General features: G+C 36.2%; 1 protein-coding gene across 1 annotated transcript in view; it reads right to left on the bottom strand.

Annotated features, from left to right (window-relative positions):
• Window positions 1-13,289, bottom strand: part of GFM2 (GTP dependent ribosome recycling factor mitochondrial 2) — a gene marked incomplete at its 3' end in the record, with an annotated part of 34,774 nt that extends 21,485 nt beyond the window's left edge. The window contains exons 1-11 of the mRNA XM_084232936.1: window positions 13,104-13,289; window positions 12,283-12,367; window positions 11,110-11,167; window positions 10,569-10,666; window positions 8,323-8,448; window positions 7,553-7,641; window positions 6,657-6,745; window positions 5,245-5,305; window positions 4,823-5,002; window positions 1,254-1,334; window positions 319-467 (exon numbers count right to left, since the gene is read on the bottom strand). Of these exons, the coding sequence (XP_084089062.1) occupies window positions 319-467; window positions 1,254-1,334; window positions 4,823-5,002; window positions 5,245-5,305; window positions 6,657-6,745; window positions 7,553-7,641; window positions 8,323-8,448; window positions 10,569-10,666; window positions 11,110-11,167; window positions 12,283-12,367; window positions 13,104-13,166 (1,079 nt within the window). The 5' untranslated portion in view covers window positions 13,167-13,289. The remainder of the gene's footprint in view (window positions 1-318; window positions 468-1,253; window positions 1,335-4,822; window positions 5,003-5,244; window positions 5,306-6,656; window positions 6,746-7,552; window positions 7,642-8,322; window positions 8,449-10,568; window positions 10,667-11,109; window positions 11,168-12,282; window positions 12,368-13,103) is intronic.
• Between the last annotated feature and the right edge of the window lie 2,525 nt (window positions 13,290-15,814).

The following is a 15,814-nucleotide window of genomic DNA, read 5'->3' as shown; positions in this document are numbered from 1 at the left end:
AAGTTGCAGTTTCCAAGAACGTATCTACAATGTTAAATGACGACTTACCATACTACTTTCTGAAAATCTAAAACGGCAGTGTCAACATATATTCTGTACCCAGCAAAATGCCACACTTATTGGCTCCATCACTGCATACACAGCAGGTTACAAAACAAATGTCCCTTTCACAAATAAATATTACTATGGCTCCATATATCGCTTACAATGATTTTTCACCAATGTTATTTTAAAATCGTAGGTCACAAAATATGACCCATTTGCCTACCTGTTTTTTTCAAGGCTACATGATTTTAATCTATGTACTTGAATACTTACAGAAATTCATAGTTGCGCTCCTCGGGGGAAGGCAAATACATGGTAATAGCATCTAACAAAGGCTGAATACCTTTGTTTTTCAGGGCACTTCCACAAAGTACAGGCACAGCTGTCTGAGCCAGTGTTACTCTCTGTATTGCAGTCTGTAGCTATAAAGCAGGGATATAAATAAGTATCTTGTGTGTGGTATACTGATCTCAGCCAAATATTCAAATATATCAGAACTGGAGGCCTTCCGTAACCAGCCATGCAAAATAGCACTCTTCAGTACATTCCCATCATTCTTTATGATGTTACGTTTGTTTTTTAAATAACATCAATAGCTACCTGGTTTAGTAAATATTTGTTTATTGTCTGTCTCCTCACTTGCTAGACTATAAATCTACAAGTTTTATAACAACACTACTAAATCCCCAGAAACCAGAAAAGTGCTTAAAATACAGTAGGTATTTAAAAATAATTCTTGAATAGATGAATTAACATACTTGTGATTTAATCTTGATAGTCTAACAGAGGAATTGGTTAGAAATAAAAAAGTATACATTAGTTATTTCCTCAAATGAATTATATTCACATTAAATAAAACCCAAGGGAAAATGAAAGCTCAGAGAGTGAAAGTTTAAAAGGTCTCAAAACCAAGAAAGCCACAGGTGTGCTTGCAAGCAACAATACTAGAAATGGTTAAGTCAATCCACTTTACTCTGAGCTCTCTGAAAACAGAAATCATGTTATATGACTATAGGACTAATAAACATCACATTTAAATGTTCAAATACTAAATATAAAATTTCAAAATGGACTCAGTATTTTACTTGCCTTTTTCCTGATTTAATGCACCTCTAATTTTTGTTTAACTCAACATTTCTAATCACATGCAAAGATTTTTAAAAAACAACTTGAAACAGAGAAATCTAAAAACATATAATAAAATTTACCTTTTCAGCTGGTAGCAAATCAAAGTTTTCACTAAATTCTCCTAAAACCAAGTCAGCAAATTCATCATCCAAATCTGCGACCTGTAAAGAAAGGTTTAAGCTTTGTAACTTGTATATTTTATATAACTTATAACTTACATTATAAGTACACATAAATGTTAAAATAAATACACATATTTATATAATAAATATACATTATCCAGATATTTCATGACATTTACATGACCTATCTTATCCAGGTCAAAAAACTCTTCATATCTTCTAAAGAAATAAAAGATTTTTCTTCCAAAGGAAAGGAGATTGAAAATTGAAGAATTATTATTAGTTTTTTTAATTCATGGGAATCCAGAGCCTGATAAAACATTTCAACTAAGTACTAACCACTCAGAATTCTCCAAAGAAAGGAAATGTAGAATTTATAACCAATGTTAATACATGCATGTTTATTTATATATATATAGAGAGAGAGAGAGAAAGAGAGAGAGAGAGAGAGAGAGAGCGCACACGCGCACGCGGTAACTTTTAGGTAAATTCAGAGATCTTAGTTCATAAAATTTCATTTGGTATTCCTCCAATATTCTGAATATTCCCCAGATCACCTAAGATAGCCAAACTAAAAGAAATAATCTTATTGTAATCTTACTGTAATCCTGCATATACTTAAAATAGGGGCATAGACATCTTTTCAACAGTTAAAAATACAACGCATGCTCATGTCCTGTTCATAATTGCCTACCTATTTGAAATAGAATTATTCAGTTAATAATAAAATTAATGAAACACTTTTAAAAGTTTCTAACAGTACAAGGGGGCAAAACACGCAAACATGGTAAGAAAAACACTTAACACAATGAACTACAGCAGAAACCATGCTGCTGAAAAGTAGTGTATGTGATGGTTAAGCACAGCCTCTGGAATCACACTACCTGGGAATGGCTCCACTACTTACTTACTTGTTCAAAATCTCCAGTCAATTAATTTTGCTTTTCTCTGCCAAGGTTACTTATGGAGTAACTACCCAATAACTATTTACTATTAACTACCTTACGGTGATGTTGTGAGGATTATTCTTTCAGAACATCAAGTATACAAATAAGTATTACTGTCATTACTGTTTACCTTTAGTACATAGGAAGGAGATTCTAGTTTACACTAATACTATTCACTGATTTAAAAATTTTTTAACTGTAGTAAAGTACGCATAACATATTTTACCATCTCAACAAGTTCTAAGTGTCCAGTTCAGTAGTGTTCACTCTGTTCATACTGAAGTACAAATCAACCTCCAGAATGTTTTCATTTTGCCAAAATGAAACCCTACATCCATTAAATAACTTATTCATCCCCACACCCAACCCCAGCAACTATCATTTACTTTTTATTCCTATGAATCTAACTATGCTAGATACCTCATATGTATGTACAATGATACAGTATTTGAGGTTTTGGTGTGGGCATGATTAGCTTACTTCAGTTAGCATAATGTCCAACATTCATCTATGTTTCTGAAGCTGAGTAACATTCTATTGTATGCACATACTACATTTAGTTTATTTCTACTCATCTGTGAATAGATGGGTTGCTTCTATTATCACCACTGTGAACAATGCTGCTATGACTATGAATGTGTAAATAAGCATGGTTTGAGACCCTGCTTTCAATTGTTTGGATATATCCCCAGAAGTGGAATTGCTAGATCTTAAGGTAACTCTAGTTTTAATTCTGTGAGGAACTACCATACTGTTTTCCACAGGGGGCCCCACCATCTTCATTCCCACCAACAAGCAGAAGAATTAGTTTCCCCACATCTCTGTCAACATTTACTTTGCTTTTTATAGTAGCAATTCTCATGGGTGTGATGTGGTCTTTTTCTCTAACTTTATCCATATCTATGTATTCCTTGTATTTAGAATATAATCATCTAGTGATCATCTCAAATCTTTATTTTCATTATACTTAATCATGTCCTAGAATATGGGATATATCTGCAAGTGTACATTGGTCTGTCAACTAGAGTACAACATTTTTAAGTTTCTTCTAATGCCTTTTAGCAGAAGACACACACACACACATAAAAAAAAAAAAACCCAAAGGAGATCTACTAATAAATATCAATTCCACTTTTATCCATTATATGCCCTCATATCAAGGGGGTAAGAGTCTAGCTTTAAATTGATCCAGCTCTGCTACAGTTGTGTAACAACTCTTCTAAGTAGGCTAAGCCTCTGTTTCCTCACCTGTAAAATGGGGATAATATAAGGTTGGAGTAAGCATGAAATAATATATGTGAATATTTAAGCTAGCACACAGTAGGTTCTCAATAACTACTTTCCAATAATAAATAGTAATTATCACTGGTATACAAATAATAAAGCTCATGATTACTACAAATCATAATGAAAAATAATTACTTCAAAAATAACTATGTAAAAAAGTGAATGAAAAAAATTAAAACTAAGAGGACAGTTTAAATTTAGTAGTGAAAAGTCAAAGGGTTCAGTGTCAAATACTTTTCTCTATCTTAAGATTCCGGGAGTTTACCTAACATGATTTACTAATTGCTCTCTACATTAACATTATATTGATAAATATTATCAACATTTACAATCTTACTATTTTGAGGGCAGTTCAGGTCCAGAGTTATATATTAACTATAAAAATAATAATTTTAAAATTTTCTGAACAGGGGCCTCCCTGGTGGCACAAGGGGTTAAGACACAGCACAATGAAGCTATCCACATGCAATGTAGCATGAGTTCGATCCCCAGCCAGGGAGGTGACCCACAAGGCACAGCAGACCTCTCCTAATTCACCCGCTTCTCCCCTCAGGAGTGTATTTCAGTCAGTCTGCCTGTTCTATTCCGTACTCTGGTGAATCCTCTCACCCCCTACACCTCTGGCCTGTACCCCACTTATTGTATTTTCTAAACAATTTGACATCTAGTAAAGTGAAAAATGAACATACCCTTTGACCCAGCAATTCCACTCCTAGGCTTAACCATAAAATAAATTCTTGCACATGTGCGCAAGGAGATATATATAAGGATGTTCACAGCAACACTGTAACTGCAAAAAAGAGAAAACAACCTCAAGTCCACCCACAGGAGAATAGACAAACTGTGGTATAATCACAGACTGTAACACCAGACAAGATAATAAACAAACTATAACTACACCTATCAACATGGATGTATCACCAACAAAATGTTGAACAATGTAGTCAAAGTAGTAACATTCCTTTTATGTAAAGTCCCAAAACAGGCAAAACTAAGTTCTTTTGGGATACATACCTTTGTCCTAAAGAAAAGCAAATGGAAGACGATTATTACAATTAAGATAGTGTTTGGGAGATAAATGATTAGTGGGGGGAAATATGAAAAGTACACACAGTGATGCAAGAATATTACTAATCTTCTATTTTTTAAGCTAGGTGGTGCTTACATTAGTTTTCAGAGTATTACTCATTATACTTTACATTTTCCAAAAGTGACTTTACATAACATTTCACAATAAAAAATGTTAAGTTTCTAATTACTTCGGTAATTTTATACTCAAAGTATTTATTTTACTTGTTCAATTAAGGCATTCCTTGCTTCTGTTGTCTCCTTCAGCAACTCGGGATCACTCATTTCCAAGAGGGGTTTTCTTTCAAAGTCTTTTCCATCATGTGAATTGGGATGCCAAAGAAGTTTTTCTTTTTTTACTATATCCACTACTCCTTTGAAAGCTTTGGCTTCTCCAATTGGTAACTATAAGTCAAAGTGAGAGCAATATTCTTAAACGATCACTCATTTAGAACAGCGTTGGTGATAAAACTTATCTAATTATATACCACTTTCCCCAAGTAATTGTTATTACTATAATAAATAGCTATTTTTATTTGTGCCCGTTCTTCCACAAAGGACTTGAGAAATATATAGCTTCAGAAATATATGTATGTCACAATAAAATAAAATGATAAAGAAACTGAGAGTGCTATTGATTAAATTACCTGTAAAAGCAAAGGTTTTGCCTTCAATTTCTCTCTGATGCTTTCAACTGCATAGTTAAAACTGTAGAGAGAAAGATAAATAGTAAAAAAAAAAGCTAAGATTCTAAAAAAAGGTTTAAGATTATTCTATAACTGTAATTGTTTTCATTCTCCCCAATGTTTACCTTTAAGCAACTTTCCATGGGATGTCCTGAATAAACCCAATACTTTGTAAGAGTGAGCATTACCACATGTCAGCATTAACGCTTTTGCTTTATATTCAGGTCTTAAAATATCTACATTCTCTTCTCCCAATTCCATTTAATTGAGAGCATTATCACCCAGCAGCTAAAGATAATCAAGGGAAAAGGAAGAACATCCTTCTGTGAGGCAACCACAAGAAACAATTCTCTCACATCCCCTAATTTTAGCAATAAAGGTGAGTACCATAACTTCCAGGAATACAAAGACTATGCTTTGTAACTGTAAATAGAAAAAGTGTAATCAGTAATATATCACCTTTCAGGATCCTAGATAACAAGATGTAGCCTCCACACATTAGAATCCAGGTGATCGATTATCTATCAGATCTCTGTTAATCCCAACTTGTTAGTTAACCTATGAACTAGCTGTTCAGGAGGTTTTTTTTTTTTTTTTTTTTTTTTTTTAATTTTCTAGAGGCATGTCTTATTTATTTATTATTTGTTTGTTTGTTTGTTTGTTTTATACATGCACTGGGTACAGTCAGAAGCATGGGAGGGTGAGAGAATTCACCAGAGCCAGAGCGGGGAGCAGAGCAGGCAGAAGGACCGAAGTACACTGCTGAGGGGAGCAGCGGGCGGCAGGAGAGGTCTGCTCACCATGTGGGACCCTCCTCCGGTGGCCGGGGAGCAGCTGGGGATCGAACCGGCTGCAGAGGCTGCAGGCAGCTTCGCAACCCAGCGCTCAACCGCTGCGCCACCGGAGAGGCCCAGTTTTGTTTTTTTTTAAAGTGGGATAGAATTGGGATTCCACAGTCTATTTATACTTTATAGGGAATATTTGCTTTTTATTTTTGTTTAATAAGACGTTTAGTTGATCATTTAGTCGAACAACCTCTACACAGAATCAAAATACATGGTTTAAGATATTTTTGAATGGAATTTAGGTCTCAAGATGTTCTGAGCCTACATGTTTTCTTGAATAAATTTAACTGGGCCTTTTAAGACACCAAAGAAAATAGAAAAGTTGGTGCAAGGATACCAATAATGAGATTTTGAAATTATTCTTAAATCAGCAAACTCAGAATTGGTAAGGATTAGGACAATTCCTCTGAATTTCCAACATACTCAAATTCACCCTGAAACAGTGTGCTTCTAAATTTAATTTATAGTTCACTGAAAGCTCAAACTGTAGTCTCATTTTGCTAAGTCACAGAGACATACTTTAAATACCTTGCTCCAGTTTTGTCCATCTTGTTTAAAAAACAGATGCGAGGTATCTTGTGTTTATCAGCTTGCCTCCATACTGTGAGAGTCTGTGCCTATTCAAAGGAAAAATATTTATATGGACAAAAGTAACTATTACACATGGAATAGACATACATGATGTCAATGTTCAAAATAGTTTACTAACCCTGATCAAAATAAATCAGTTATCTCACCAAGTCTCAAGTTTCTCTTTCTGCTGCTTATGAAATATTTGCATTCTCTAAGCACAGGGTTCCCACTGAATGTGCAGTTGTCACCTGACACGCTGTGGCAATTAGGGCTGCCAGAAGTCATCAAACTCTGGCAGGCTAACTCATCAGCTTGAAAGTAAGGTAAAATGTCAGGCTCTTCTCAGTTCTCAACATTAACTTTCCTATGTGTTAAGAAAGAGTAAAATAGTTCACTTTTACTATGAAATATCTGAAGCTACATATAGAGCACATCTCAGTAGTAATTTCCAACTTCCTTTAACCATAATTTGATTTTGTCAAATTTACCAAATAAAGGCTTATATTTAAATCTGACACATACTACTTTTTAAAAAAAAGATTTATTTATGCATACAAGAACTGGGTTACAGGCCAGAGGTGTGGGCAGTGAGAGGATTCACCAGACACAGTGCGGGACAGAACAGGTGCACTGACCAAATACACTGCTGAGGGGAGCAGCAGGCGAGATAGGAGAGGTCTGCTGTGCCATGTGGGTTAGTGCCCTGGCGGGGGATCGAACTCATGCTGCAGTGTCTGCGGATAGCTTCATAGTGCTTAGACTTCACCCCTTGCAGCACCAGGGCGGCCCCTGATACATACTACTTTTTAAAAACATCACTCTGCTGTCTTCACTTAGGCAATATTTTTTACCTCTACACCAGCTGAGGCATCAAATACAGCCACTGCACCATCCAGTACTCTTAAGCAGCGTTCAACCTCCAAGGTAAAGTCCACATGACCTAAGAAAAAGATGAAAAATGTGATGTTTAAAATCTTTTTTAAAAAACAAAAACAACTAGTGATGCAGAATCCCACTTTTGAATAAGTATGCAAAAGACTGGAAAGGACGGCCCCAAATAGGTATTACCACACTCATGATCACAGAAGCACTATTCACAATAGGCAAGAGTCAGAAGCACTCCAAATGCCCACCAATGGATGAATGGTATATACACAAATATTTTATACACACAAAATGTGTTATGTTCATTCAATGGAATACTATGCAGCCTTAGAAAGGAAATTCTGTCACTTACCAAACTATGTATACATGTGTAAGTAGGTGGATAGTCAAGATAACCTGGAGGACTTTATGCTGAGTAAAATAAGCCAGTCACAGAAGGACAAACACTGTAAGATTCTACTGCATGATCCCACTTATTCGAAGTATCTAAAGCAGTGAATCTCATAGTCATAGTAGAATGGTTACAGGGAGGAGGAAGAGGATACAAGATGAAATAGTTGTTTAGTGGGCACAGAGTTTCAGTTCTTGTAGATAAAAAAGTTCTGAATAGTACACTTAAAAACGGTTAAGTTATTAAATTATATGATTTTTACACAATTTGCAAAACATACATGTATACAAATGATAAAACCCTCAAGTGATGCAGCATTTCTGCATTGCTGAAACAGCAACATACCTGGTGTATCAATTAGATTGACTCTATACCCCTTCCAATCAAATGTAACAGCAGCTGATTGAATCGTTATGCCTCTTTCTCGCTCTTGAGCCATGAAATCTGTCACTGTGTCTCCATCATCAACATCTAACCAGGAAAAACATGACATAAGCTTAGCAGCAAATATATTGTATTGGTACTTGATATCTGACAGTTTAATAAAAACTGTTCATAAAGTACAAGGTTTAATATTTAGAGCCCTTAATCTTTCTTAAGATAAATCTTCATTGTATAAAAAGCTTTTTCATCAAGATTAGTAATTTTGCCATTAAAATCATTCTTCTTTAATAATGAAGATTAACATCTATTTAAATATTTTAATTTTACTGAACCATATACATCTTTTATCTTTTTCCTAGTTTAACCTTCATTATCCTTCCTTATCTGACATTCCTCACACCTGATCCCTTGCTAGGAGGCAGAGTAATGCAATGAAAGAGCAAACAGACCTAGATTGAAATCCAACTTTATTACTTCTTATTCTGTGGTCTTGAACAAGTTACTTAACCTACTTAACCAATTCCAAGAGTCTAGAGAAATGGTTCTCAACAGAGTACATTTCAAAATCATCCTGCAGTTTTTGAAAAAGAGTCACTCTCACTCTTGGTATTATGGACCTAATGATCTCCATCTCAAAATTTCAAAATAAATTGTTTCACAGGGGTGGGAAGAGTACCATCATGGTACACAGGTGAATTGATGGTGGGAATTTCACGGGAACTATAATCAAGACGAGCAAGCATACACTGTACAAAAATGATGTTGTAAAATATACATTTTAAAAAATGATATCCATAACTAATACCCACTGGAACTACAGAGTCCTTATTATGTAAAAGTTATTTTGGAAAAAAAAATTGTTTTATCGAAGATAAGGAGCCCCATAATATAAGTGCTAATGCATCCGAGAACCACAACTATCATGAACACAATGAGTCAAATACATAATTTCAAAATGTATCATACAAAAACCCACACATATCACAGACTTGCTGAATCTTAATTTACAAAGTAGAACTCTGCATTATTAGAAAAGCAAAACCAAACTTAAAAAGAGAGAGCCTACAGGGGGATTTAAATGTGTATTCCCCATCAGAAATCAGCCTTTAACGTTTCAATTTAAAGTAATTTCAAAACTTAGGTAAAGAGTACTATAACTATGGGTTGAAGATTAACAAAACTCTTTCTTCTTCTGTAAAAGAATTTGACCTCCAGTTAATTTTACAGTGATTTTCTCTATAAACCAGAAAACTGAAGTATGTCAACTATGTAAATTAAGCAACATATCTCATAAAAAAATAATTTCTGGGGCCTCCCCGGTGGCGCAGCGGTTGAGTGCTGGGTTGCGAGGCTGCCCGCAGCCTCTGCAGCGCAGGTTCAATCCCCGGCTGCTCCCCGGCCACCGGAGGAGGGTCCCGCATGGCACGCAGACCTCCCCTGCCACCCGCTGCTCCCCTCAGCAGTGTGCTTCGGTCCTTCTGCCTGCTCTGCTCCCCGCTCTGGCTCTGGTGAATTCTCTCACCCTCCCGCGCTTCTGACTGTACCCAGTGCTTGTATAAATAAATAAATAAAAAATAAATCTATAAAAAGAAAATGAAAAAAATCAAGATAACATATCTTAAAAAAAATAATTTCTGAATGGTAAACTACATCAGAATGGGGAAGAACTATGAATAAATCACAAATACAGGGAGGAGAGTCATAGCTTGAGGCTTCCCTGAGTGGGGTACGGCATGTCACCCTGGTGTGAGACCTGAAAACTGTACCCATGAAGCTATGAGATTCAGTCTAGGGGCATGAGCCATCTAAGCCATGGTGGCACCTATATATATACATTGTTACCTTGCATCTAAGCATCACTGTGGGGTGGCCAAAGAAGGTAATTCCCAGGTAGTTATGTGGACTGCTACAAGCTATGGGGGAAAAAATTACCCTACTGTTGGTATCTTTTAAACTATGGTCCCTATCCTACAGTTTTCTGTGTACACGAGTGCCAACTATGGCCCAGGATAATCTTGTGAGTCTCAATGTTTAGTTGAACCTAAAAAGATCCTTTGGTGGGTGTTGCAACCACCTTATCTTTATGTTGTGGTTTGGATATCAATGTTTCCATGTCATATTCAAGATTGCTAGGTGGACTTCTTAATCAAAATATTACCCAATGACGTTTTTGCTAAAGGGGGTTGGGAAGAGGAATACGTTCTAACCTCCCAGTGATCTTGTGTATCCAGAATAGTACAATATTCTTTCTGTGGTGGTAGTTTTCCCTGCATCAATATGAGCCATAATTCCAATATTACGAATTCTGTTTAAAAGGGGGAAAAAAAAAACAGGTATTATGAAGTGGACATCACTAAAACTATAAAAGCAAAATATCACCACTTTGCTAATCTTGAAGTTGATTAGCATTTCAATAATTTATATAATGGCATGAAAACTAGAAAAAAAAAGGAAAACATATTCCTACCACCTACTCTGACAAAATAGTTAATAAAAGAGCTAACTAAAATCTCATGTCTTATATTTATTTCTATGAAAAGTGTGCTGTTGCTACATTAAAATTCTTAGAACTGAACTGAGAAAAGGAAACTTTAAAAATATATATGAACATCTATTCATAATTAGGTAAGGCAAAAAAAAAATCACAGAAATTAGAGCATTCACAAACAATACTAAATTAAGTTCATGAGAGAAATCTAACTTTTGATGGCAGCCAATAGAAAAGACAGTGTCAGTGGCAGTACTTACTTAGCTATGGGAGGATTGATGATGGAATGAAGGGATTTGATATCATTTCCTATTAATCCTAATGGAAAGAGGATGAAATATGAACTGTTAAATTTAAGAAGTTATACCTAATTTACAAATGAAAAATATAAAATCCAAATTAATGTAACTTTTATCTAATATTTATTTTCCCTCAATCTCTAAAAAGCAGTAAAAATTTTAAACAATTTCTGGATCATATACTTTGCAAAACAGATTTATTCCATAAATAGAAATGATAGCAAAAATCTTAAGGTACTAGTAGATCTTAAAACAAAGTAAAATGAAATATGCACAATCCCGTGAACCTGCATTTTTCCAAGGCCTGAGGACCTACGAGTGATTCTTCTATGAGCCAACAATTAACTTTTCTACAGTTTTGAACCCACCTTCCTGCAGCCATCCCATTAACACAGTACCTTTAAAGATGGCGTTGGCGCTATCACTGAACAGATCCTATAATTAATACTTCTAAAAGGCTAAGTAGTATTTGTGGAATAAAAAAAACAAAATCATAATGATTTAAACCAAAATTCTGTAAGTTATACTTTGAAAACAACACAGTATCTTGAAGATCAAGCAGTAATCTGCACTGCAACAGTTAAATGTGCATGTGAAAAATAAGAAATCAAGGCATATACCAATAATGCAAGTCATTAAATTAACATCTCCTTACAAGTCACACAGCCAGTCAGTAATTTTACTCCATTATTTTCACATGACAAAGACAGTAATGAGAATAGCAAAAGAATGAAATTAGTTTCATTGAGTCTCCCATATGCTTACTCCAAATACAGGAATGACATCCAGAATTAGCTCCTCAGTCTTACAACTTTTAATAACCACACTACCTAAACTATACTATTCCAGACAACTAATACTCTCAACAACCTTCAAAATAAATTATTCTGGTAAGCCTGATAGAAAATGCTTTTGTATAAAAGCCATAAGTGGAGTAGAAAAATCAGTATTTTGTAGCAAGAGTACAAGCAAATTCACATGCTAAACTGCTGTGCCAGCCCTCCCCTTTGTTGAGCTTATTGGGATGGCCAGAAGAGGAGCAGATGTTTACTTAATAAGGGAGATGCCTACAAACTGGAGGGAGGAGAGAGAGGAGAAGAAAGTTTAAAGAAAATAAGAGTTGAACATTTATACCTGGTAGCGAACTATAACTTCTTCCAAGAGGCACAGGTGGCTTTAATTTTTTTAAACTTGTTCTTATTTTACAGCAACACATATTCTAGTGAGGAGAAAAAGAAATGACATTAATTTTATTTCGGCATGACTTGTTACAGTAGTTTTAACATCCTAACTTTGTCAGAGAACAAAATACTTTGAATCTCCTTAATCTCAATTAACTCCAATTCTTTTAAAAAGTGACAAACCAAAACTATAATACAAGAATAAAGGTCAAATTAATACTAATCTGCTATTTTGAGCTGACCTTAGAGTGATAGTTCCCCCAGATGTGCAACATCAGCATCACAGGGAACTTATCTGAAAGACTAATTCTCAAGACCTGCTTCAGACAAGGGAACCAGAAACTCGGGGGATAGTAGTGAATTACCTGTGTTTCAACAAGCTCTCTGATAGCTGCAGCTTGAGGACTATGACCCTAGTTTCCAAAAACTCAGAAAGGTTAAAATAAATACAAGGCCTCTCACACCTAGATATTCCTTGGTTGTTCTCTGCAGCTGCTAAGAGCTGGCAGGGGACATGAACACTGAAGAAAATTGTGTGTAACAGCTTAGGGCCACTAGTGACCTCAAAGTGGAAAATCAAAATAGATGGTTTTCAAAATGCTGCACAGGTGATTTTAAAGTAGCAAAATGAATTTACAGATTGATAAGGTATATGCTTCTCCCAGGTTCCAGGTTCTCCCATACTCCCAATTAAGAAACTGCTGGAAATAACTGGGACTTTTGGGCAATAAAGTAACATTGCCAAAGTACACTTAATTTTAAAGAAAAGCTTACATTAACACGGAAGCTGGATATTTTCTTATGGTTCAGTGAAAATATCCTCAAGTTGAAAAACATCTTGGCCTTCTAAACTGGTTTTCTCTGAAAAAAAAAATATACAAAATTATAAAAACAAGAGGTTTGCAAAACCCTGTGTTAGATGCATTCTAAAATAGGAAAATGGATTCTAACATAATATAAAAGCTCACTAATACAATTTGATTTACACATTGCAACTAAACTTTAAGAAATTACCACTTGTGGGCCTCCCTAGTGGCGCAAGGGGTTAAGACGCAACCTATGAAGCTATCCGCAGCCACTGCAGCATGAGTTCGATCCCCGGCCAGGGAGCTACCCACATGGTGCAGCAGACCTCTCCTGCCTCGCCCACTGCTCCCTTCAGGAGTGTATTTCAGTCAGTCTGCCTGTTCTGTTCCCTACTTTGTCTCTGGTGAATCCTCTAACCCCCACACCTCTGGCCTGTACCCCAGTTGTTGTATGCATAAATAATTTTTTTTAAAAAAATTACCACTCGTGAAAATCTGGCATAGCATGTAAGATGGCCCACAATTCTCTGAAAAGAGTATTAAAACATTCCTCCCTATTAAAATATCCCAACCACATATATTTAATCATATTATATATTTAATTAGACTTGGCTTGCTTCATACACTTCAAACAAAAAACCCACATACACATATATAGTAACATACTACAAAAGCAGATACGAGGTATTGTTTTATATTAAGCCAAAATTATAAAATTATATAAAATAAACACACCCCCAAATGTTATTTTTGTTTTGAAAAACAAAGGTATTTTCCATAAAGCTAATCTACTTATTTTAAAGGCTAGTGGCTGTATTATTTCTAAATGGATACAATATTTTAAAGTCTTATTTAATTTCTAGCATTTGACTATCAATTATAACCTGCACAGGGCAGGTTCTCTATCAATTGGGCAGACAGGTAAAAGAGAGTCCTCGAGCCCTCAGTGGCCTTTTCAGGCTTTAAAGCTCTTTGTAAGCCATTGTTGTGGGGCAAGCCTGCAGGCTCACAAGTCAGGGATGGGGGACCAAGAGGCTTGTAGGCTTCTTAGCCCCGGGGGAATCTTTACTCTTTCTCTTTGGGCTCTCTCTGGTGTCGCCTTGTGGTCTCTTACTCTTGCAGCCTTTGGTCATCCGCGACCCCCATTCTCTATGTGACACTGCCCTTATAGCCTCAGCCTTCAAGTTCAGGTGTGCCCACTCATGCATGCCCACATCACACTCCAGGTGTCCACCATCAGGCATGTGTACCCCGAGCCCACGCTCCCAAGCGCCTCCTGCATTCAGGGCTGCAGGTGATAGCTATAGAGGCTAGAGGAATAAAAGCCTGTGCAACCTTCACCTACCTTACACCACATGAACAACATTCTTTGAAGTTCTGAATCATTTTTCAGCATGTGAAGGGGTTTCATAGATCAAAAATTTTGAAAACTATTCTGACACTGAGTTTCCCAAAGTAAAGTGCCTATGACTAATTTAGGTTATAGACAAAAACTGTTTACTAATTAAATATTAGGAAAAAAGATGACAAAACCCATGATTGTACAAATAACGTTGCTTAAAATGAAGTTAAAAGTATTTACACAAAAATGTGAATTTAAAGGAAAATATTAAGTTAAATATCTGACTTTCAGATACCACCAGTCTTAAAAAGTAGTGCTCAACCACCAAAAACCCTGAATAGCCAAAGCTCTCCTAAAAGAAAGTAATGGAGGTATTACACTCCCAGACTTCAAGCTATACTACAAAGCCATAATAATCAAAACTGCATGGTACTAGAACAAGAACAGATACATGGACCAATGGAACCAAATAGAAAATCCAGAAATAAACCCACAAATTTATGGTCAACTAATCTTTGACAAAGGAGCAGAGAATATGTAATGGAGCAAAGAAAGTGTTCAATAAGTGGTGCTGGGAAGACTGGGTTGCTACATGCAAAAGAGTGAAGCCTGACTATTACCTCATACTATGCACAAAAACCAACTTGCAGTGGGCAGGAAGGCCACAGTGCAGGATCTCTGTGACCCAAGCAGACAGGGTAAAGGAGGAGTCCTGGAGCCCTCAATGGCTTTTGCAGGCTTTTTTTGGGATTTACCAGGTACACAGCAGGCAGAGGTACTGCCAGCCTCCTGGCCCCCAGCAAGTCTTCACTCTTTCTGGGCTCACTGGCGTTCTCTCTGCTTCTCTCGTGGTTCTTTCTGCTTCTCTGCTTCTGCTGGCATCCACCTGACGCCGCCCTTATAAGCCCAGTCTTAGCCCAGGTGAATCCCATCTACATATGCCCACACCCTATTCCAGGAGTCCGCCATTAGGCATGCATTCGGGACCACAGGGTTCCATCATCGATCCTAATGGCAGGAGGGCAGAAAAGCCTGATATATTTATCACTTACCATACACAACTCAAAATGGATTAAAGAACTAGAAATAAGTTATGAAGGTATAAAATATATAGACAGAAATATAGATGAAACACTACATGACATACACCTCAGTAACATCTTTATTTTTTTTTAATAAATTTTATTGTTATATTCCCCATACAATTGCAGACCCCCCATTCTGACCCCAATCCCTCCCCTCCCGCCCCCGCCCCCCTAAAAGTGTCTCTGGTTCATAGTTTTTTGTTGATTTTGATTTTCACTTTCTTATAGTTATTCATTTTCCTGGTCCCTTAT

Source organism: Talpa europaea, assembly GCF_964194135.1.
Source record: "Talpa europaea genome assembly, chromosome: 5".
NCBI lineage: Eukaryota > Metazoa > Chordata > Mammalia > Eulipotyphla > Talpidae > Talpa > Talpa europaea.
The sequence above is the reverse complement of the archived record's forward strand: the minus strand, read 5'-3'. Positions and strand labels throughout refer to the sequence as shown.